This window comes from Camelus ferus, chromosome 3 (assembly GCF_009834535.1).
Source record: "Camelus ferus isolate YT-003-E chromosome 3, BCGSAC_Cfer_1.0, whole genome shotgun sequence".
Taxonomy (NCBI): domain Eukaryota; kingdom Metazoa; phylum Chordata; class Mammalia; order Artiodactyla; family Camelidae; genus Camelus; species Camelus ferus.
Genome location: NC_045698.1, coordinates 102413158 through 102437304, shown reverse-complemented (window position 1 = coordinate 102437304; position 24147 = coordinate 102413158). Strand labels below are relative to the sequence as shown.

The window sequence follows — 24147 nt, the reverse complement described above, 5'->3', positions numbered from 1 at the left end:
TCTTTTTCTTTTTTGGGTTCCATTTGTTTTCAGTGTGGTTGTGATCCCTTCCAGTATAAAGTTTTTGCTTGCTTACTCAGCTGATCTTAATCCCTTCATTCTTTGGAACTCTTTTTTATTGGACAAGGGGAAGGTTTACACCAGCCTGGAACTAACTCTATAAATCATTCATTTATCCATCCACCCATGCATCCAGTATTTATTTTGTGCAACCTATAATGAAAAGGAATAATTGAACAACATAGTCATTGTCTTCAAGGAACTGAGTCCCAGAGAAGAAACAGACAAGAAATACACATCAGTAAAGGAGATAAGTATGATGATGGGGGAAATATGGCGTCTAAAGGGGTCCTAACCTTGTCTCTTCCTCCTTCTCTTGCCCTCTTAACCTTTTGAAGTATTTTCTGAGTTTTAATCTGGTGGCGGTGGTAAGGGGGTCCATAATGCAAAACTATCCATATATGACAAATGAAGGCAGAGCAAGGTAAGTGCCAGGTGAGGTTTGCCACAGGAACTGAAAAGGGAGACAGAATCTCTGACACGGACAAACTGAGAAGATTTTCTAAAGAAGTGGCATTTGAACAGGACTTTTAAAAGTGTGGGCAAGATTTTGACAGACTGAACCGTGTGATGGCAAAAAGGTTGGATAGAAAGTCAGACAGTTCAGGGAAATAAGAAGGCTTTGGGAGGTACTTTGAATTTTGGTTCCCTTTTGCTTTTAACTTCCATGCGTAAACACGGCAGTTAATCCTAAATAATCCTAAATATGTGCCAGGATTTAAATGTATTCTTACCAAGACATTTGTCTGCACAGGCTCTTTTCCTTCTGTGAACCACCTCTCCTTTATCCCCTAGTAATTCTACCCAGACCCTGTGGTGCAGGTGGGCTGACCCTGCCCTTCTGTCTGGCTGCAGGGGTGGCCACATGACGTAGTTCTGCCCAATCAGAGTATTCCTTAGATCCCATCCACAGCAATTGCTTAGAGATTTGCTTAGTACCCAAGGTAAGCTAATTAGCATCTCGCAGAGCTGTCATGGGGTATGCCCTCAATTTCTCTAAGATTAAGAGTCTTAAGAATGCTGTAGAGTTTGGCTGCCAGTATCTTTCTCTTGGAAAGAACGTTTCTGAGAATGAAGGAAGCAGCAGCAGGCAGAGCTGAGAGACAGAGAGATACAGAATTCAGATGACTGTGAACTCACAGATCCTGCCATGCCTAAGATCCACTCTTCAAATCTCCGTGAAACTGCCAATCCCCTAGTCACCTCCCCTTCTTTATTTTCCCTTAAGTTAGTTTGGCAAGGGATTTTGAAAATTACAACTGAAAACATCCTCACATATAGAGCTGATTAACTGTGTTGACACAAGGGAAATTTTCTTAGATAAGTTGGTCTAAACAGTAGTGATAAAAATTGACATTTCAGGTTGGCACCTGGCTCAGCCAGCTTTTCTTTCTTGATGAATTTTTGAAAGTCTCAAACAGCAACTTGACTGAAAATGGTAAAGCCACTGTGGTTATAGTACGTGGCCAACTAGATGCCCAGACAGGTTTTTTTTAGATCAAAGCCACAAAATTCTTTTAACCATGAATTACCTCATTGTGATTGTTTTGTGTATTTTAGGTATTCGAGTCCTTTCATTCCACAGAATCCTGAAATAGTTCTCTATCTGCACCTAGGATTCTGTGAGTGTTACTTCACCCACCTCTGAGAGGTTCTCTCTCTCCGCAGCTCCCTCTTTCCCCACAGGCAGAAAGAGGCATACAGTGTGCAGAAGAGTCAATGTGCTTTCCTGAGAAATGAGAAAATTCTAATGACTCAACATGTCCTCATTTCTACTACCAAATTAGGGAAGGACTGTCACAAGTAACAACGAAAAATGACCCGCTCAGGATTTTTCCCTACAACAAACTGTTTTGAATTGACATGAGGCAACAAAATGAGGATAGATGCAGGAATGCAGTGACTCCTAAAACAACCTACTGTCTTCAAAAATGATACCAGTTTGCCCTCTTCATTTTGTCTTCACAGGCAGCTTTGCAAGAGTCAAGGCTGGGTGGTGCTCACTGTAGGAGTATGTGTTAGCAAAGCTAATTTCAGCATCTGTATAAAAATTTCCATCAGCTGCTTGCTAGTATCAAATATCACACTACCTGTGAAAGCTTCTATGAGGGGTTGCATTTTAACTTCCTGCTTTGTTTTCGATGAAACTGAGAATTCTATTTGCCATCTGCCCTGCCTATTGGGTTCTTTTTGATCCCAGTTTTGACCCTGCTTATGTATCTTTAAGTGCCAACTACAGTTTTACACCCTGTTAACATTCTTCCTAGTTAAGAATCTTATTTTCTATTTCAGTAGACTTCCATTGGTAAAATCACCAAGTTTCCATTTATCAGAAATATTACATCCTGTTTCCCACATAGTGCAACAAAAAGAAATCAGACAGCCATAAAAGTTAGACACGAGTGAGGTAGGTAAGCCTGCCCATCTTTAAACAAAAGTTCAGGGAAGAAATGTTTTAGGTATAAGGAAATTGGAGGGGCACAGTGATTTAATTTCATCTTAGTTTTGTCAGTTTGTCACAAGGGAGACTTAGGATTTAGAATCAGGTCTTATTTATTAAAGCTCTGGATCATTTCGGTACAACGGGTACTTGCTCCATGCTAGGTACTGAACTAGGTGGTCCTTTTCTTCTGGGGTTGTGGAGCTGGGGTGATGTAAATCTCAGCTGTCTGTGGCCATGTTTTGTGTAGTACATATTCTTGATTCTTTTGAATGCCATGCCTCTGAACCTTCTTTCTATGTTTGGGAACTCATCTACCTTATGAATTTTCATGGCTGGTGGAAACTGTCTCAAAATTAAGAAGCTGAAAATGCCAGCTTTATCAGCCTTGCTCTCAACCAGGATTCTAGGCTTTGTCAATGACAGGGACCCGACGTGAACTTCAGATTGGGAGTTAGTGACCCAGAGAGGGGGCCCAGGGAAGACTCATCTCCACCTCTGTGGGAAAGCAGTGGGGGCTAATGCCAAGGTGACCTCCAACTGCAGTAACAGGAGGGGGAGCCAAGGGAGGACTCAGTGTTCAGTGCCTGCAAGGTCAGCTCTGGAAATCAGCACCTGGTCACTTGGAGCATGGTTCCTGGCAAAGTGGCCTCAAATCAGGCTTTGCAGCCCTCCCAGAAACTCTGTGAATGTATTAATCTTGCCTCTTCTTAATTTATTATGATGATTATGATGATTATTAGCAGTGGATTCTGTTGTTTGCAACTAAGAACTCTAGGGGAGGAACCTTCTTCCATCCACATCATGGAGAATGTTATTTGCAATGGGGAAAATCATGCCAATATATGGAAAGAACTGGAGTTAAGACAGAGGAGAGCAACCCGACAAGATAATCTTGGTCCTTAGGGCCCTGAGACCAGCTCTCACTCTGAACTTCCCATTCCATGGGGTGACAAATTCCCACTTCGGTTTGAATTCAGTTGAGGTGAGTTTCTGTCACTTGCAACTAAAAGAGTTCTGGCAAACACAGATGAAAGCACATTAATAACATGTATCAGAAGTCTCAAAAACATGCATCCCCTCTGAGCCAGTAATCACTTTTCTATTCTTTGGAAATCATTTAAAATGTTTAAAAGACAAAACCAAAATGGTGGGTAGGATCGGGCAAATAGTTGCAAAAGAAAGTGCTTCCAAACTCTAGTTTGAAAAGACACATGCTCCCCAATGTTCACAGCAGCACTATTTATAATAAATAGCCAAGGCATGGAAACAAACTAAATGCCCATCAACAGATGAATGGATAAGGTAGATGTGGTATACACACATACACACATGCACACACACAATGGAATACTATTCAGCCATAAAAAAGAATGAAATAATGCCATTTGCAGCAACATGGATGGACCTAGAGATTATCATACTAAGTGAAATAAATCAGACAGAGAACAAATATCATATATTATATATGGAATCTAAAAATTGATACAAATAAATTTATTTATAAAACAGAAATAGACTCACAGACATAGAAAAGAAATTTATGGTTACCAAAGGGGAAAGGGGGAGGAGGGATAGATTAGGAGTTTGGGATTAACAGATACACTCTACTATATATAAAAGAGATAAACAACAAGGATCTACTGTATAGCATAGGGAACTATATTCAATTCTTGCAATGAGCCATAATGGAAAAGAAACTAAAAAAAAAAAAAAAGTATGTATGTATCTGTATAACTGAATCACTTTTTCTGTACACCAGAAACTAACACTGCAAATCAACTGCATTTCAATAAAAAATAAGAATACCAGAAAAGAAAGTGCTTCTAGAGAACAATACCCATGAAACTGAAGCCACTTGATGCCAATTCCATGCTCATCTATATCATACCTTTTGCTTGACATTTTAAAGACTTTTCTTTCATTGCCATCTTAGTTTTATTTTATGTCTTTCTGTATAGCTCGTCTCTTGTTCTTTCCCCCTGAGTCGTTGGACCTGCCTTTTGAGGCTGAAAACTGGCATAAACTGTGAGGCCAGGTAAATGCTGGCTTGCTTTTCAGATGAAATGGCACTTGAAGTGCCAGAGGTCTGCAAGTACCCTCACCAGGCCATGATGCAAAACACGACACATGATCTGCGTGTGTGCATGTTCCTCAAGGAATTCTTTATGCTGAACTCTGGTTTGGAGGCCTCTGACCCAAGCCCAGCAGACTAATTACAATGGCCAGGGCAAAATGTAAAGCAGTTAAAATACCAAGTGCTCAGTCCAAGATTCAGAAAGCCGGGAGTTTGGCCCTGGTGTCTATTCACTGGCAAACTGTATGGCCTTGGCTAGTCCTTTCTTCTCACTAAGCCTCGACTTTTCATTTGTATAATCAGGCATTGGGCCAAATGTTTTTTATGGTCCTTTTTAGATCTCAGCCCCTGTCTTTTATGATTCCTTTCAAGGTGGCACTTTTAAAGCAAGTCTGAGATGGACTTGGATCAGGAGTGCCTTTACATAGCACCCAGTCTAGGTCGGGCCTCAGGCCAAGTCATGGGAGGAATTCCCTTTGAAGGAACCTGTCCCTCTGAGTCCTCAGAATCAAGTCTCCTGAACCAAGTCCCAGGGACAGAAGCCTGTTGTGGCCCCAGTTCTGCTCAAGGCTGGAGGCTCCTAGGGAGGGGATCTGAGTTGACTCTGGAACAACCTGGTGATTCAGCCTTTACAAGGTTCCATTAAATATGAAGAACAACCATTTGAAGTAGATATTTCTATTTCACTGAGGAGGTGAATGAAGCTCAGAGAGTTCCAATGACAGCCAGCTAGTGAGGGAGCTGGGATTCAAATTCAGCTCTTGATTTTAGTGCCTAGGCTTTGCCCTCTGCCTGAGTGACACCTTGAAAGTTGAATACTGTTGAAGTGAACAGTGAGGTGCACATTCAGAGAGGGTGACATGCAGCCAATCCCCACCTCCGCTCGGTTTTAAAGCTGCAACAGAGCACTTAGTGACCATCAGTTACGGCCAAATCCAGCTTTGTCTCTTGCTGTCAGGGTGACTTTGAGCGAGTTAATCTTTCTGAGCCTCAGTCTCCCTACCTGTAAAATGGGGATGAAGGTAATGGTACCTGCCTTTAGGTTGCCAGTGTTAAACAGAAGTGTTTGACATAGTGATGTTCAATAAGGTTAGTGACACATAAAGGGTCAAATTTGCACGCCCCAGTGGCAGCGAGTTCCTTTGTTTCTACTTCTGAATTTGCTCTCAAACTCACCCATTTCTCTCCATCACTGGTACCATCTTAGTCCAGGCCACCCATCCGGAAGACTGGAATTGATCTTCTACTCCCATTCTTGTCCCCCAGAAATTCATTTCCCACACAGGAGCCAAAGTAATGTGTGACACAGAAAATCAGGTCAGGTGACTTGCCTGCTTTCAGCTTTCTTGCTGCATCCAGGATCCAGTCTCCTCCCCCCACCCCCCCACCCCCGTCACCATTGCTTCTCGGGCCCTCAGGAGCTTCCTCTGCAGCCTTTTCTCATGCCACTCACCTCACTGCTCATCAGCCCCCAGCCAAGAGGGTGTTCGGTCTGTTCCCCAAACTCATCAAGTTCCTTCTGAGATCAGGCTCCAGATATTTTCTGGAGCTGGAACCCAATCCTCTCCTTCTCACAGAGCTGCCTTCCTCTCCTCACTCAGGTCTCAGCACACAGGCCTCCCTTCTTAACCACCCTGATCAAAGATCTTCCTTTTATCCTCTGTCTCATATCCTTGTATAGATAAAAGTTAGTGTATGGAGCAGACACTAGTCACAGCTGGTGATTATTTTGGCTATGTCGTGTGTGTGTATGTGTGTGACACTGTTGGGGCTCTACCCGTATCTTTTCAGGTCCCTTTACCATTTTTGTGCAATCCAGCTTCACCTCCCGTAGCCAGCACCTGCAGTTCTGCTGGAAGCCTTCCCTTGAGCTTCTAGAACCTACTTTGCCCCTGGGGTAGCTCTTAACCATGACTGTTAAGTATGGGGTATAGATACACAGATCTCTCACCTCTCAGCCAGGATAATTCTGAGATCTGAATTTTCCACTGTTTCCCAGAGTTCTCCCAAAGGATTAAGCTTCAGTAGCCCACTGTGATGACTGGCTTCAAAACTCACCTTTACTGGTCACCCTCCCTCTCCTGTATGATGTCCCCACTCCCCTACCAATGTCCTCATCCTCCCAAATGATCTGTGAGCATTCAGTCCTCATGTCAGAGTCTAGTTCTGGGTGGAACCCAACTCAGACCGTGGATTTGTAGAGTGTACATTCTATGTCTATCTTGTTCATGGCTCTATCCTGGTGCCTCGTTTAGTGTCTGGTACATAGTGACAGCACTCAATATATGTTTGTGTAATGAGTACCTGCTAGCAGTATTATGACTGCAGTGCAGCATTTCTTCCTTTCATGGAGTTTCGTTTATACCAGTAGCCTACTGTGCACCCACAGAATGTAACAAGTGCCCTCCAAAACGTACAGAATGAAAAAGAGGTATTTTGTTTTCTAAGTGCTTTCAAGGGTAGCATTCCTGTTAAAGTGTTGTTTTAGCAGGTTTGCTACCTCTGGGAGCTCTTTATAGGGAAGAGATCCCAAGAGAGATTATCTAGGAGTCTGGCATTCTTCGTGAAATCCCCACGTGGAGATGCTTCAGAGATCTTTTATGGGACAAGACCCTGATATGCTTGTTTGTGGGTGGTTTATGCAAAAAGCAACTGGATCCTGAAAGAGGTGCTCTCAGTGGAATAAGATGGATACCTATGCAGGGAGAAGGGCAATACTACTACTAAAAGATAACAGAAATCATCACCATGGACTAAGTGCATTTACAGGCCAGTCCTTGGGTGGGTCACACGTGTCATCTCATTTTATCCTAGGAACCAACACGTGGGGTAGGTTGTATGTTACCCCATCCTCAGGTGACGAGAGTGAGGCTCAGGGAGGTTAAATGACTAACCCAAGTTCATACAGCTAACAAGAGGCAGAACTGGGATTTGAAATCCACTCTCACAACTTCGGAGCCCCTGCTCTTATTCCTCTGTCTCACCGCCTGGGTTAGGAATAGTTCAGCCGGCTCACCAGGTGAACTAAGGAAGGTACTTCAGCCTGGAGAAAATATGATTGAAAGTAAAATACAAAAATGAGATGCAACCCCCCTGAGAGGCCTTCAAAGACCCGTAGGCTCCCATGGAGCAGGTGCGTTTTGTGTGGCTCAGTTTCAGGAAGGCTTTTCTCAGAGTGCTGTTCAGAGGTGGAGGGAATAGAGTCAGTTCAGGCACAGGAAGCTCCCCCACACTGGGGGCCTGAGGGCAACAGGGCATCTCTGTGGGAAGTCAGAGAGAGGACTGGAGCACAGGAGAGTGGCTGCTGGCTTGGAGGACTTTCACGATCCCTTTCAGGTGTAAGATTCTAGAATGCAAAGGAATTGGGAGATTCATTCAGTCCCTGCACATGTGGTTGGTACTGTGTAGTTCTGGAGTGACAAGATTTGCAATATGATTTGAGAGGAATTTACTAATGCCATGTTAATAAATAAAAAAATACGTGCTACATATACTCTCTGCATAAGGGAGGCAGGGCCACAGTGCTGCAGGACCAACCAGTATAATGGGATGGTCAAGGCTGTGGGCTTAGAGTCAGTCTATATGATTAATTGGGGGCAAGCTACTCAGTGCTCCTGAGCCTCAGTTTCCTTTCCTGTAAAACAGTACTGCTCTGTGGGTTAAATTTTTTTTTTTTTAATGGAGGTACTGGGGATTGAACCTAGGACCTCGTGCATGCTAAACACATGCTCTACCACTGAGCTAGACCCACCCCACCCCAACATTTTAATTTAAATTAAATTAATTTTACTTATGTGTCTTAAATCACTTTTGTAGGTATTTAGCTCAGGCCCGTGAAGACTGTAAGTGTTCAAAAATGATAGCTGTTAAAAAAAAAAATGGTAGCTGTTTTTTCTGAAAACCTTTCAACTGATACATATTTTTCTTAAAAACATAAATGCAACCATTTCTGTATCATGTGCGTACTCTGTAAGATACGAAGAAGGCAACTTTGAAATTTGAGATGCTGGAATCCTGAGACTGGGAGAATCTGAGACTTTTTCTACAACCGTAGTCATTGCGAATATTTACTAAGCACCCAGATGTCACCTCACAGAGCTGATTCTCAGCTAAGACAGGATTAGAAGCCAACTTTCCTGAAATTCAGGCTCTATTACTCCCCACCTATAATAGGCCATTGCCTACCCCTATGACAGGTTTCCGAAAGAAACGAAGCAGAAATATTTTGCTCTGACTCTGTTTATATTTCAGGAAAAGCAGACCAGCTCTGGATCAGAGCCTGTCGGTCTCCTGATAACACATCTCCCCAAGTATCGCTCCCCTGCGCATTTGCTGCCTTGATCAGCTTCTCCCTCTCCTCCCCTCTTCCTCCCTGGTTTTTGTTGCCCTGTCTGTATCTCCCACGTGTCTTCTCTGCCTTTTGCCACACCTACCCTCCTCTTTTCTCTGCCTCCATTTCCCGCTCTTGGCTCCCTCTCTCTTCACCTAGACTCATGCCTAATACTTAAGTCCTTAAAGTCATGACCAAGTGGCACCCAGTTAACACAGCATATCGTGAGGTGGATTGGAACATGGAGTTGGACTGGCTAGGGATGACCTTATGCTCTGGAAGTTTATCAGCAGTGTTACAATGCTGGTGTTGGTGCCAACAGGAACCCACCAGCAATGTCAGAGATCCCAGGGCTCCGTGGGGTGCCAAGGCACCACCATCCTTGTCTTGCCTGGTTCAAATCCTGTCTCTGCCACTTGTCAACAGTTTCTTCATCTGTAAAATGAGAAAATATCATGGACCTCCAAGGGTTGTTAGGAGGATTCAAGAAAACCATGCTTATTTCACACAGTGTCTGGTGCACTGTGGGTATTATATGATGGTCATAGTTATCAAGATGCTGATTAACAATGCCGACCTCCTTTCTGGCTTCTCTCTTTCCTGGTCCCTCCCTCCTTGCCCAAGCAATCGGGACAAGCCCTCCATAGGATGAAATTTGCCTAATTCTCTAAGCCTTAGGACACCAAATGGAATGAAGCACTTAGAAAACTCAGGACATATTTCAGCCACAAAGTTTTCTGATTGGGAAAAGAAAAAATCTTAGTGTTTCAAAGATTTAAGAAAACAAAACCAAAACAATAAAAAGCAACGTGTTTAATAGCAAACTCTTTTCCTTTCTAACACAAAGCTGAACACAGCTCTGCAGAGATCTTTTCTGGCTCCATGCCCACTGAATCTGCTGCATTGCCTTGGCAACCAATTAAAATACTCTGTGTGCAGCAGTATCGTCCTTAACTCTGCAAAACCAGGACAACCTGCTCAGAGGGCTGCGCCCGCGTCAGTTGGTTTTCGCTCTCCTCTTGATCTGGCTCCGTTCTGGTTTGACTTCTTTTTTTCCTTTCCCAGTTACCTCTGAATCCCCTGCCAGCACCTACGTGCCATTCCTAGCACACCTGGCCTTAAGTCAAGAAACACCCTTGTCAACCAGACAGGGGCTGGAAGGGATCCTGGGGACAAAGTGGCGGGTACGTCTCCTGTCCTCTAGCCTCGAGGGAAGACATCAGGAGCTCCTCAGCCATGAAGATGCTAAATCTCACTGCAGTTCCATGCAATATAGCCAGCAGTATGCATTCAGTAATGAAGTAGTTATTGAACGCCAGTTGCATTCCAGGCACTATGCTGGGTGCAGTGGGGACAAGACACCTCCTTAACCTCATGGAGCTTATGTGCCCTGTGAGGCAGTGGGGACTCTGGGAACTGAGGAGGAACTTATGGCCAGCCAGTTTGGGACGTGGGACAGAGGGCTGACTTCTGGAAGGAGTGGAGGCGAGACTGAGACAGAGGATGGCTTGCAGTCAGCCTCGTGGGCCAGTTTTGCCATTAGGCGATGGTTCCACCCTTCCCTTGTCTAACACGGGCAGTTCGGCTGATTCCTTAGCTGGAGTGGTTTGCTTCAGGTACTCTGAGAGCACGTACCTTATTTCTCCTGTCTCTGGGCTGAAGTTTTCCCGTTAGCTTCTTAGGGAAGGATAGCAGTGAATGATCCAAGCTCTCTCACCTCCTCTCTTGGCTCTCCACACTGTGTACGCAATTGGTGGCTGAAGGGCACATATTCCCAAACCAGCAGCACCAGGACCGTGATGCTGGGACTCACTGCCCAACGTACATGCCTCTCAGAGTATTCGGAGGTTTGCAATCTGCAGTGTCATGGGTTTCTCCGGATGGTTAAAAATCAGACCATTTGCATTTTTTAAAAAATGCAGCTTTAATAACTGCCCCAAACACAAATACAGGAATGCTAAATTGTGATCTGTAGCCATTTTCTCCCATTTTGCTTCCTTATAGTAACATTTATTGGGCACAAACCTCTTATGTGTGACGTGGAGAAAACGGTGACTCCCACCTCAGTGGGTCATAGAAAGAGTTACGTGAGATTGTGTAGGTAAAAGCGCTTTATCCAGTGCCTGACACAGTCAGTCCTTTGTTTTAAGATTTATTAACTGCATCATAATTATTCGTTTTTATGGCTGTCTCCCCAAAGAGACATGAGCTCTTTAAGGGGAGGGCTTTGGCCATTTTGGTGAGTTACTCAGTTTTCCTGGGTCTCTTCCATGTATGCATGTTATTAAGATCGTATCTTACTTGCTTTTGTTCTTCACTGCAGCCCAGCAAAGGGTCTTACTCATAAAAGGCATCCTGTATGCGCCTGTGGAATGAATGAGGCACAGGAAATAATAATGCCTCACATTTACTGTCATGTAGTTTACTGCGTGTCACACCCTGTGCTAAAAACTTTACAAGAGTTATCTCAACTTCTTCTCCAAACGAGACCACGATCACTGTTAACTCCATGTCTACAGCACAGTGAAACAGCCCCACTGCAGTCGGCACGGTGGAACTTTACAAGATTAACCTGCCTGGATGAGTACAAGCAGACAGCTAACCTTCCCTGGGCGCTTCCTTTGCCCAGACCCTGTGCTAAGCCCTTTACAGGAATTGCCTCATTACATCCTCCCAATAACCCTAGGAGGTAGGTTTAATATTTCCATTTTATATTCTCAGAGTCACTAAGTAACTTGCCCGGAAGCACACAGCCGGTTACGTGAATGAAGAGCCTTTGTCCTAAATCACCGCCTTATCTTGTTTACTTATCTCACTGGAAGTCTAGGGTCAGAAGCAGCAGAAAATTGAATACATATTTTTAAAATGATACAAAAACCCCTATTCCTCTTACTCAGAAAGAAGTTTAAAAATATATATGCGGGGTGGGGGTATAGCTTAGTGTTAGGGGTGGGGTATAGCTTAGTGTTAGAGTGTGTGCTTAGCATGCACAAGGTCCTGGGTTCAGTTCCCTGTATCTCCATTAATAAATAAATAAACCTAATTACCCCCCCCAAAAGACCTGATTAAATAAAATTTTTAAAAATATATATATATATACATATATATGTATACATACACACACACATATCAGTGGGCAATGGGGAGCTATTGTTTCATTGGTACAGAGTTTCAGTGTGGGATGATGAAAAGTTCTGGAGCTGGGTAGCAGTAGTTGCACAACAGTGTAAATAAACTTAATGCCACTGACCTGTACACATAAAATGGCTAAAACGGCAAATTTTATGTTATACATATTTTTAACTTAACTATATACATATGTAACAGGTGTGTCAGCATGAGAGGTGCCAGGGCCATGTTCCCACATGAAATGCCACCTTCCCTTCGTGTAGGAGGCCAGGTCAATTCAGCTCATAACTCTTAGCTCGTAACAATGTAGCTCAGATTCTTGTAGTGCCTCTTCCTTTCTGTCACTGGTATCCTTGGGACTAAGTGTAGATTAACTCAGCATGAAATGATTCCCCCAAGATCAAAGGAGCACCTAAAATTTGCGGCATCTGCCTCAGGAGTTTGGCCACATATGGAAAGGGCATTTCCTGTGTTCTTAGGGTTAGCAGGTCATCAGCTGAGTGGTTTTGAACCTGGAGCACTATGTTTTCTGGATAGTGTCACCCAAAAAGGTAATGAATAAGGTGATTGCCATCTAGAATATTTCAGCCGCCTCATGACTTCATGCTGCTCATTCCTCACATAGCTTTGTCATGGCTCGATTCGTGAAGACTTCATTTCTGCAGCATGAGGAGTTATTCCATGACTCCAGGAAGTCTACCAGAGACATGAATGTGTTCATTTATTCATTCAGCCATTCAAAAAATATACTGGGATTCCTAGTAGGGGCCAGGCTCTAGGCTGGGTGCACACTCCAAGCACAGTATTGAGAGACAAGGTGCCTGTTCTCCTGGTGCTTGGAAGAAAGATTAGGAAAATGACAGATCTGACGTGAACTCAGCTACTATTTGAGTCCTGGAGTCTGAGCCCATGAGCATGCCTGGTATGAGCTTTCAATGGTGTGAGCTTTCGAGACAGAGCCTGGCACGTAGCAGGCACTTAGACACAGTCTGCTGAATGCCCTGGCTTCTGAGCTGGGGATCTGGAGCGATGTGACCCTGGGGGGCTGACACAGACCCAAGTTACGGAAAGCTCCTCACAATGAATGGACTTGTCTTTCCTTGCCCTGTGCTCTATCACCTGCTGTGGATGTGCTGGCTCTGCCCCTGCGTGCTAGGGTTGTCAGGTAACCTGACCACTTCAATGGAAAAGAATGGCTCTCTCTGCCAGTGAAGTGGAGACTGCTTCTCACTTGCCCAGTAAGCTCAGCCATCTGCTTGGAGCAGAGATACCCTGTTTGGCTGCACTGAATCCATCAGGTAGATGCAGCCCATCAACCAGGTGATGCCACGTAACCAGCTCAGCTGCGAAGAGACTTTACTGCCGCGAGTAATTGACATGTGCCTTCCTAGTGGTGTTCTGAAGCAGGTATCCAGTCACCCCGTATCCTCTCCATCTGTTCCCTTCTCCCTTTCTCCCAGCTTCCATTCTATTCCAGATATCGCTGTCCTGTCCTGCCTTTCCTTGCACCCATATGCCCAGAATAGACCCTACCTTTTCATCCTGACCATTAAAAACACCCATTTTTTTTTCTAGAAAATTTCTCTCTATTGGCCAAACTTCATTTCCCTTAAACTGAACCACCTCATCGCCTGACATTTTCATAAACCATCATTTCTTGAGTCTAAGACTTCTTTGTCTTAATCACTTTATTGGGTTATAATTTACATACCCAAAAAAGCACTCTCTTTAAGTGTACAGTTTGATGAATTTAGACAAGCTTATATAGCACCACATAAAACATGTGCATTACCCCCAAAATATCACTATAGTTTATGGTTGTGCCATTTCTAGAATTTTATATAAATGGAATCAGACAACATGTACTCTTTAGTAAGACATTTCTTTTTTGATATCTTAACATTTCTAAAATTGGATATGTCTTACAGTGAGCATGTAACACAGTAGTGTTTCTTTTTTTGCTTTAAGAGCTATAACTACATAATATATCTTATAATAGATAATATCTTTAAATCGGGGGTATATATGTATCATATCCATGTGTGTATACATATACATACCACATATGCGTAGATACATATACACTGAATAGTTGGCTTTACCAAGGTGATAATTACCTTGCTGTGTAGCTTCTCAGAGGGCCTAGAGCTGGATACTCCTGACAGGAGTTAAATAAATACTGCAGAAGGAGGTGATGGTGTGGTTCACACAGTTTCCCAAAAATGTCTTCTAGTGGCAAGAACTTGCCAAAAACTCCTCTTGGAATGAGTCAATAGTCTCCAATTACAAAAGAGATTCTCTTTGAGGGCTCAGTTACCTCTGCATTAGTATGAGATAGCTTTTCCCAAAATTTGTTCCGTGGACAATTATTGATACCACCAAAGGTACTAATGAAAGGGAGGAGAAGGAGTACCACGGTCACAGAAATTTGGGAGACCGATCTTATTATTTTTCTACCGCTTAGAGATTCACAATTCATTAGCATGCTAAAAGCACTGAAAAGTCCTGCAGTAAAGAGAAAGTGTTTAGCTCTGTTTTAATCTCAGGTTTGTTTGATCTTGGAGCTTCATGGAACATCTAAGAGCTTATAGACGACACTTTGTGAAAGGCGGGTCTAAAATATAAGCATCAATTTAAAATGAGAAAGGGAGATATTAGGCGCTGAAGAGAGCTGTGTTTGAGCTGATCCCAGCTCGTGGATAAGGAGACTGAGAGTGCAGGGCTGAACAAGCACTTTCGCTGGTTTCACAACCTCTTTATAGTTTGAAGGGACAGGTGGACAGGCAACCTCTCCTACGAGGAAACGAAAACAACATAAAAATATGCATTGGCTAATCCCTGGACATGCCCCAGTGCGTGTGGCTGATAATTGAGGTTGAGTAAAGAGAACCTTCTGCCCCAGCCACCTGCCTCGGCCATCCACAGTGGGGTGAGCTTCTATGTGTCCACTGTTTGGCCAGACATCTTTAACTGATGAGAAAACTGAAGCAGATAATAGAATGGTTTCCTAAAACAGAGAGGAACCGACCTACACGAACTCCCCTGATCATTTAAATGATGGCAGAACCCTTCTCAGAAACAGTATTGACCCCATACACACAGAGATGAAAGGAAATCAGAGTGGGCCCAGTGAAAATTAGGCAGGACACTCAAAGAAATGTACAAGAGCTCCATTTCATTTTTTAAAAATATTTTAAACATTAACATACAGTAAAATTGATTTTTTTCTCTCTTGGTATAAATTCCTATGAAGGTTAACGCATACATAGATTCATTTCACTGCCACCGCAGCCAGGACAGTTCCTCCACCTTCAGAACTGGGTAGATTACATCCTCTTCCAACCCGTAACCCCTGGAAACACTGAAAACCACTATTTTCCATCACTACGGTTTTGCCATTTTGAGAACCCCCTTTCCTTTTGCTACCCTCTTTGCTTTATTTCTTCAAGAGGTCCCTGCCTGTTTATGTGTGAGCACAAGAACTCCAAACCCAATGCCAGCAGACTTTCTTCTTTCTTGTTATTGTATTGTTATTTATTGTCGGTAACATTTATTAGCACCTATTATGTACCAGGTACTAGACTAAACTTTTCACAAACACTATCTCATTTTAATCTCACAATGGCCTTATAATATATGGATTTGGGGAAACAGTTCTTATTGGTTCTTACACAAATATGGAAACTGGGTGTCAGGGAGGTTAGTGACTTGCCTGGGGCCTCCCAGCTAACAAATAATTGAATCCCAGCACAAACCCAGCTCCATTTGACTGCAGTCCTTAAACACTTCAGTCATCAATAAAAGGAAGGGGATTGTAACTAGAAAGGAGGTACATTGAGAGAGGTTTGGGGCCATGTGGTTTTTTTTAAAGTTTGTACGTGTGAGTGGAGCTGGAGAACCATCTGGATGTCCCGACTTCTCAACCTCGGCTCCCCTCTTTATGCCTTCCTCCGCTTGCCACATGCAGTCCGCGGTGACCCAGTGGCATCTGCCTGCTATTTCCAGGGGCTTGGGATGGTTTTAGTCCCCTTGGAAATTTACCAGTAACCACCATCTGTGTCACTGCTCTGCAGTGGGACACAGTAGCTGGGACCAAGGAAAGGGGCTGGATGCCTTCTGGTTTGTGCCCAGCCTCAATTCCCTTGTGTGTCTTCTGACCTCATTTTTTTCTCCCTGGGCTGCTTGCAACACCAGCTGAAAAAGTTTCTAGGACACAGGCACCTGGTCTGTGTGCTGGAGGTGGCAGGTGCGTTCTCGCTGAGGTAGGGCGAGAGGGACAGGAATGTGTGTGGTTGGCGTGATGCTTAACAAAGACTTCGGAGAGTCCCAGGGCAGCCACAGTTGTGTTGGGGAGAGTGAGACGCAGGGGAAAGGGGAGACGTTAATGGAGAATCAGAGATGCTGGGGAAGTGGACTGGGTTCTTGCCCTGCATCTGCTGAGCCCCGCTGAGCTTGCCGTTTGGGGAAGCGAAGCTGGTTGGCAAATTCGCTCCTAGAATCAACTCCTAGCTCCTTAAGGGTCTCAGAAGTGAGCTGCTGAGGCAGTGCATACTGGAGGAATCACACCCCTGAATCACGGCCACGGGGCATTTGGAGACAAACAAAACAAGCCCCAAATCAGCATACCGTGAACCATCTCTGGATGACACTCGGTTAACAAGGGGTGAGAGATGGTGTGCAATTTAGAGTAGAACAGTGTTGAGTCGCTTTAATAATGACAGCAGCTGACATTTACTGAGCCAATCGCTGTGCTCATAAGTCACTGACATGAATCGTCTCACTGACTTCTCCCATCAGCCTGCGGAGGCAGGTCTACTATCATCTCCAGTTTACAGAAGGGGAATTGGAGGCCCTGAGGTCGAAGTGACTCACCAAAGTACACAACGACCGAGGGGCAGGATCAGGACTGGAATTCTGGTATTTTCGAACCTAAGTTCGCCAATTCTTAGCTTCACTGCTTTCCTGTCTGGTCTAATTCAGAAATATTAAAGGGAAACAGAGGGAGGAGGAAAAAACATCAGCCTTTCAGGAGCCCAGAATCTTTTCCAATGTGTGCAGAGATCCTTGGGCTCGGCTGCAGTACGGGAAGGAACAGGAACCGGTGGGATCTGCGCTGCCAGCCCTCTGGGACACGGCCGATCTTATCTGTTGGCTTGAAATCATTGCACGCTGTAGAAACCTACAACCATTTCTCAAGTTTTCTTTTTACACAATCGGCTTGGGAGGGTTGTAGACAGGCAGGCACAATGGATTATTTTTTTCTCTCTTGGGCTGGCACCATGAAGTGTGGCTGTTGGTTTCACCCTAGCATCCTGGTTGGCACAAGAAGTTTCAGGCCTCTTGGAGCCAACAGAAAGATCTTGGTAAGCTTGTTTTGTAGATGAGCCAAGGTGAACAGAACAGGCTTTGGGCTTAAAAAGCTCCTGCACAGGAAGTTCAATGAACTCTTTCAGAGTGCTACCTTGACATCAAGTCCTCTGGAGAGGCGTTGCACAAAATGGTAGCCTGTGACAACAGATTATTTATGTCCTCTTTGGGGAGTACTTTGCACTTAGTCTTATCCCATCCTGGACTCGTCATAGGTTCAAGTCCAGTAATAATACCTATTACGCTCTCCTGCAAGGGCTGTCATTCCTGCCGTGTTTTGGAGAATGCCTCATGCCCGGCAGGGAACAATCAACAGTCAATAATAATGTTTACCAGGATAATGATCTTCCAAACGCCTTTCATCCAAGGATCTCAAAGTGCTCTGCAAGCACTAATTAGTTAAGCCTCACCATGCTTCTCTGTTTTTATAATACATTTTCCCCATTTTACAGAATTTTAAATTGCAACCCAGCAACCTTAAGTAGCTTGTCAAAAGTCAGACAGCAAGTTTAAATGAATGATAATGATGATGCTTTGTCTTTACAGGACATAGGTTTTCTCAGGCTATCTGAGTATGTTGTAAAGATAATTTTCACACTGCCCTGGAGGAAGGAGGGTAGCAAGTATTATTAAGTGTTGACGGGTGTAGGTAAACTGAGGCTGAGAGGGCAGGTAGCTTGGTGAGGGTTTGGCTGAGGATGCAAGGTCATTCCTCTGCCTCTCAGAACAGGGTGGCCTCCCAGATAATCCTCAACTCTCTGAATCCAAGGGACGCATGATTGCTTTCACACTTACAGGAAAGGTAGCTATATTTGGGGAGTAGAACAGGCTGCAGAATTACAGCCCTATTTACATCCAAGAATGCTCCGTTCATATTCCCATTGAAAAGGCAAAAGGGATGAGATGAGGCTTTTCGAGAAAGGTAGGCTCAGGAAATGAAGGAAATGGGTGGAGGGTGGGATGGCTGCGAGCTCTGCCTTCTTGCAGCATCGTCACTAAACCAGGACCTGCCTGAAAGCAGGAGCCTTCAGTGGCTTGGTTCTGTATTTCAGCCTCATGACAGGACTCAGTCCAGGACAGCTCGGAGGATGGGCACAACCTCGTCACCAGCACCTTGGTCTGAGGTTACAAGTCCCTGTGAAAGAGTCCCAGGGACGTGCGGTATCTGGCTGTCTCTTCCGACCAACTCTAATTCCTCAACTCCTTATGCTGGGAGGGGCCTGGGAATCCTCTGTGGTTCAAAAAGGAGGGAGTTGTGGAGTCTTCTGCTGCTACCTTTTCTTAGCAACACAGCCACATCAAAAAAAAGATGAAAACATGAACCCAAACAGGCCAAGGTGATAGGGGACATGCCTCCTCCCAGCCTGGCAACACTTTCGGAGTGGGAGTGGTTGGCAGTACTCTCGCCTGCAGGGAGGCAGGTCAGTCTTTGCAGGGTGGGGGAGGGGAGAGCTTCCTGGGTCTCAGGAATTCAAAGGGAGATTTGCTGACCCCAGATGAGATAAAGCCCGATTCTTTCTAAACACAGCCTGCCTGAGAACCTGGCTCCCCTACTCTGACCCCACCTTTTCCAGACTTGTGGATTCTGATTGATGACTAGACCTAGGGCTAGCAAGGAGCCTGAAGGAAGGGCGCCAAGCCCTTTTCTGGAATGTGTGCACACACCAGCACAATGGCAATCAAAAGTCTGCAGTAAAGAAATCACAGCAGTGCCCTGTTTCTTCCCACTCTCATCTCGGAATGTCTCCACGCTCCCCTGCTGCAGGGGTGGTGCCTTGAAGGTGCAGGGAACCCACGGAGGCGTAAGCTGCTGGAAGCAATATTTTAGAACCTTTTTCTGAACACACACCACAAGCCTCTTCTCCTTTGTTAGGGAAGAAATCCGGGGAAGACCTTCCCACCCTCTGCTACCCTTCACAGCAGGGAGTCGTGAGACTCTGCTGCTGGTGTATTAGCTTCCTGTAGGTGGGAGTACACAGAATGCAGCTCGGACTTTCGAAGAATGCCAACCATCCAGGCCACAGCTTGCCATGTCCAGTTGGACACACTAACTCCAGGGGTGACAGCAAATAATCCTGCTGGAGTCACAAAGACCACGTCCCTCTCTTGAGATGTGCCCTTACCAGGCTCCCCACAACGAGACTCACAGCCAGGTTAAAGTCCTAAGATGGGCTTGCAAGGCTGGACAGAGCAATTCACATTATCCAAACCCCCAAAAGCATTGCTGGGTGATCTCCTGAGAGGCTCTGCTGGGTCTGTTTGTTTTTTATTGCAGCCTCCGATGTGCATTTTGTGTGTGTTCTATTCATTTGTTAAAGAACGGCTCCTGGACACCTCTGCTGTACTTTCACAGCCCAGCCTTTCCTGCCAGTCACTCCACCCACATACCCGCTTCCTTCCCGCACGAACTTTGGGCATCAGGTGTCTTGAAAACCTCGAACGATTAAGAACGAGCATTGTCATAATGTTGCTTTATGACTGGGAGTGGAAAGGTGGATCTGGGTAAAATACAAGCAAAACCCGACGTTTGGAAACTTCTCAGAGATCTCAAAAGCAGCAAGCGGTTAGATTTGTTTTCTCTCTTTTTCCCACCCTCTGCATTTCCCCTGCTGTGGTTTGGCCTCAGAACAGCAGAAATGAGAGACCAAAAATCTAAGCAAGAAGGCTTTCCTTGACCTACCACCTTCTGGACAAGAAGCAGGGAGAACCTAGGAAGCTGTAACAATGCTAAGAATTCCCGGATGGATTAGAGAGGCTCAGGATTCCACCAAATCCTAGCACAACTATCGCCGCCCACAGAAATCTATCCCCAGGGAATCCTCCGCGGCGCTCTTTGAAATGTAACTAAAAGAAGAGAACCTCTCATCGGCGATGCACACAAACCCAGCCTCCAAGTGGACACGATGATGTGAACAAATCAGATCTTTCTTACCCCATCCATGTGGACTCTGATGTTCGGCACCGGCCGGAAAGGGCTGCACTGCAGACCTCCGGGCTGAGTCCTGCTTTTCCTGCCATCCTGCGAGGCCAGCACGCCGGGCCTGCGGAAGGAGCCCCCTCTGCCTGAGCCTGGCCCCGAGCGCACCCCGTCCAGGAGACGCACGAGCAGCAGGTTGGCCGGCAGCGCCTCGATGCTGCAAAACACCAGGGTCCGGCATTCGGGGCACCTCAGCTCCTTGTGGGCCTTGAAAATCCTCTGGAGACATGGTTTGCAGAAGGTGTGCTGGCAAGGGAGGACTTTGGCTGTGACATCGAGCTTTTCGAGGCACACGGGGCACTCCAGAAGATCAAGTAACGTCACATCATCCATTTTTATTTTAAAACTCCCGTCCTGACCTGGAGGGGCAGAGTCCACATGGTTGGGTCAGCTGAGCCCAAGGCGGCTGGAGAGTTTCAGAAGGCCTGCCTGCTGGAAGGAGAAAGGGAGAGAGAGGAAAAAACGATGATTGCTCCGAGAAGTGTCTCCCACCTACATCAAGGCATTGTCTCATAAGGCAGTTTGCAAGGACTTTGTTCCAGCACCCAAGTTTCAGATGACTCATTCTGATTCAGTGCTAGCAGGTATAAGCCTCTGCTCCTGCCTGCTGGCAGGTCTGAGGAAGCAGTCAGCACAGCGACCGACTACTTACTCACTGCCTCTCCGTGTGGAAGGCAAGAGCAGGGACACAGAGACGGCCTGATGATGAGGCCCAGAAAGCCCTCTCCCCCAGCCAGGGCTCCAAGCAGTCGGGCAGTCGGTCCCTCTCCGTTCTCAAATGAAAGGCCCCTCAAGACGCAATTCCTGTGACGCTCTCTACTCTTTTTTTCTTTTCCCCTTTAAGTTTCTCTCTTATCTGCCTCACATGCAGACAAGTTATGTTTACATAGATAAGTTTATCTGAATCTCCTGCAGTTGTAGAATTAGTTCCTTCATATCTCCCCCCATTACTTTGTTCAAGCAATGTGCAAAAAAAAGTTCTACTAGAAACTAGTTTTCACAAAGTGTTTTGCCTCAACTACAGGCCATGGGGCTTGGACTTTTTTTCGTTCTTTCTTTTCTTCCTCCCTTCTCGCTCTCTCCCTCTCTCTCTCTCTCTCTCCCCCTCTGGCCTCCACACCTTGATTATCTTGGCCTCAGAGACAATATTCCTCCCATAAGATAAAGTCACACAGCCTGTTTAGTTACTTGGACAATTATTCCCAGTTTCAAGTGAAGCAGGTAGGAATTCTGGACCGTGGTCACAGCTTGCAAAAGCCAAGCTGCATATACAGGGGTGTGTGTGTGTGTGTGTGTGTGTGTGTGTGTGTCTCTGTGTCTGTGTGTGTGTGTGTGTGTGTCTGTGTGTGTATTCTGAAAACAATTCTTGTTCCAGTTTCTTTTCGGATGTCTGAAGCCTCCCGTTTAGAAAAGCCTCCTCGTTAGAGGTCCCAGTCCCTCCGGGCGCCGGGGCCTGGGTGAGCGCAGCAGGCGGAGGTTTGGCACGCGCGCCGGTGGCCCCCCTGGTGAGAAAAGCCAACGCGACACGCGGGGACGAGGGACGGCGCCTGGCCTTCCCGAGACAACGCTCCAAAGATGTCAGCACCGGGAGGTGTCCGGGGGCCACTAGCACTAACCTTGCGCTTTAACCCTGGCAGAGTTCAGCTCAGCCCGGTCCGCGGCTCCGGCCAGGCTCCCTCCAGCCGGCGGCTTCCGTTTCCCCAGGAGCTGCCGCTGCGGCTGCTTTGAAAACTTTCCCCACTCGAGTCTTACTCATTTCAGGGATCGCCTTACCCAGCCCTGTTAACCCTTTCGCCGCCGGGCGCTTTCCCCCGAGTCCACGCCCTGCTCCTGATCCTCCCTTTGTGTCGCCCAGTCGGTTTCTGGGAAGACATTACACAGGGCAAAATGGAAGCCAGCCCGGAAGGCCCGGTGTTGACAAAGTTTGTATTTTCATCATTCTGGTTTTTCTCTCCTGTCGGCGAAGTTGAAACGCGCTGGGTTATAAACCTGCCAAGGTGACTGTTTTGAACCTTTATGAGGATTTCCCAAAAAGGTCAAACATATTCATGGTAGCTAGATAGCAATCCAGCCACATGGAAAGTACTGCTCCTTCAAAAAACTTACAGTCAGTCCTTGAGTTTTGAGATTTGAGAGGGACTTTAGTGATCTTTTTGTTCAGTCTTTTTAAATGAAACAAAACGTGTTGTGATGGTACAGACATAGCCTGGAAAAATCAAAGCACAAGAGGGCTTTAAAAGAAAAAAGCAATGTCCCAGTTCCACCCCCACCTCCCTACCCACTGGAGTCTTTTCATAGCCCCAAATAAATGCTTACACTTCTGTTTCTTGATTTAGCGGTAATATATTTCATGTAACACTCCAAAAGTATCCAGTAAAGTAAATAATAACAATAATAATATTACCTAACACCACAGTTGCCTTCACCTGTGCCAAGCACTGTTCTAAATACTTCACCTACACTAACTCACTCAATCCTTTTAGCAACCCGTGCTAGCATCATCATGCACTACAATTTTCTGTACCCTCATTTTACAGAAAAGGAAACGGAGGTGCAGACAGGTTAGAGAACTCAGCCCAGAGTCACAGCTAGCAAGAAGCAGGTGGTCTGTGCTCTTAACTCCCAATGTCCTATGGTGATACAACTTTAAGGGGAGGAGCGATGGTTGAAGGGAGCTAAACCTTGTCTAGAATGGCAGGAAGTCAAAAGATCAGGACCCAGACTGACCAATCAACTTCTTTGGCAGGTGAGGCAGCTGTGCCCAGAGAGGTTGAGAGATTCCTTGAAGTTGCTCAGTGAGTTAGGGGCAGAACTGGGACTAGATACTGAGTGTTCTGTTTTTACTCTATCTCCTCTCTCAGACATGAGAATGACAATTCTTTATTATGCAGAGAGCACTTAGATACAACTTCACAGGAAAATCTTTTTTCTTTTAACGGAGGTACTGGGGGTAGAACCCAGGGCCTTGTGCATGCTAAGCACATGCTCTGCCACTAGCTATAACCTGCCCGCCATGGGAAAAACTTAAGAGGGGACCAAGAGGTATGAGAATAGATTGTGGGTTTATATGTTTTTCAAAGTTCTTCCATGTCAGTTCTGAAAAAGCCAACATGCCTGAAGCTCAAAACAGAGGAGAGCTTTAGGATGGAGCAGATGGAGTCATATGTCCTCTGAGCATAGAGGCCTAATTTGGAGACATGTCAATTTCAGAGACCATATTCAATTCCTTTTTTTTTTTTTTTCCTTCTCCCTTTTATGGCAGGTTTTTTTGAGCTTCAATGATATTGCATGGCATTCTGTTGTCTGTCTCCTTCAATCAATTTCCACTTTACAGTCTGTGCTTATCAAGAAGCCCCTTATGGTTCAAGACCCTTTGCTGTTCCTTCCTCTGTTTCCTATTCGGTAAAGCTGAGCTGTCTTCTCTGTGAGCAGCCCTTCAGCCCCCTCACACTTCAGTGCCTGGGCTGGCACTTCTGCTGCAGGGATGGGCAACATTCTCCCTTCTTCACCTCTCTTGTTCGTAAACACACTTTATCTCCCTGACATATCTACATCGGCATCTGCATGCACAGACACGCACTGGCTTGCACAAGGAGAAATATACATATAATCTTAGTAAGTAACCTTTATGCCACAGACCATTGCTAAGACTTTAAACAGACTATCTCATGCAATCCTCCCAACCACCTAGAAGGTAGGTGCCATAACTTTCCTAGAGTTACGAAGATTGTGATCTGAACCCAGGTTGGTCCAACCCCAGAGCCAAT

At 45.5% G+C, this 24147-nt stretch overlaps 1 protein-coding gene across 6 annotated transcripts in view; it reads right to left on the bottom strand.

Annotated features, from left to right (window-relative positions):
• The window catches only part of SH3RF2 (SH3 domain containing ring finger 2), a 119516-nt gene extending 97368 nt beyond the window's left edge, over window positions 1–22148 (bottom strand). For 5 of the 6 annotated variants that reach the window (XR_004318773.1, XM_014557227.2, XM_032477032.1 and 2 more), the window contains exons 1-2: window positions 21997–22143; window positions 20336–20812 (exon numbers count right to left, since the gene is read on the bottom strand). Coding sequence is in view for 5 of the 6 variants with exons in the window: in XM_014557227.2 (XP_014412713.1) it covers window positions 20336–20713 (378 nt within the window). In the remaining variant the exon portion in view is untranslated. Of the gene's footprint in view, window positions 1–20335; window positions 20813–21996 lie in introns of all 6 variants that reach the window. The other variant, XM_032477033.1, reaches the window with a different exon arrangement.
• Window positions 22149–24147: the final 1999 nt, after the last annotated feature.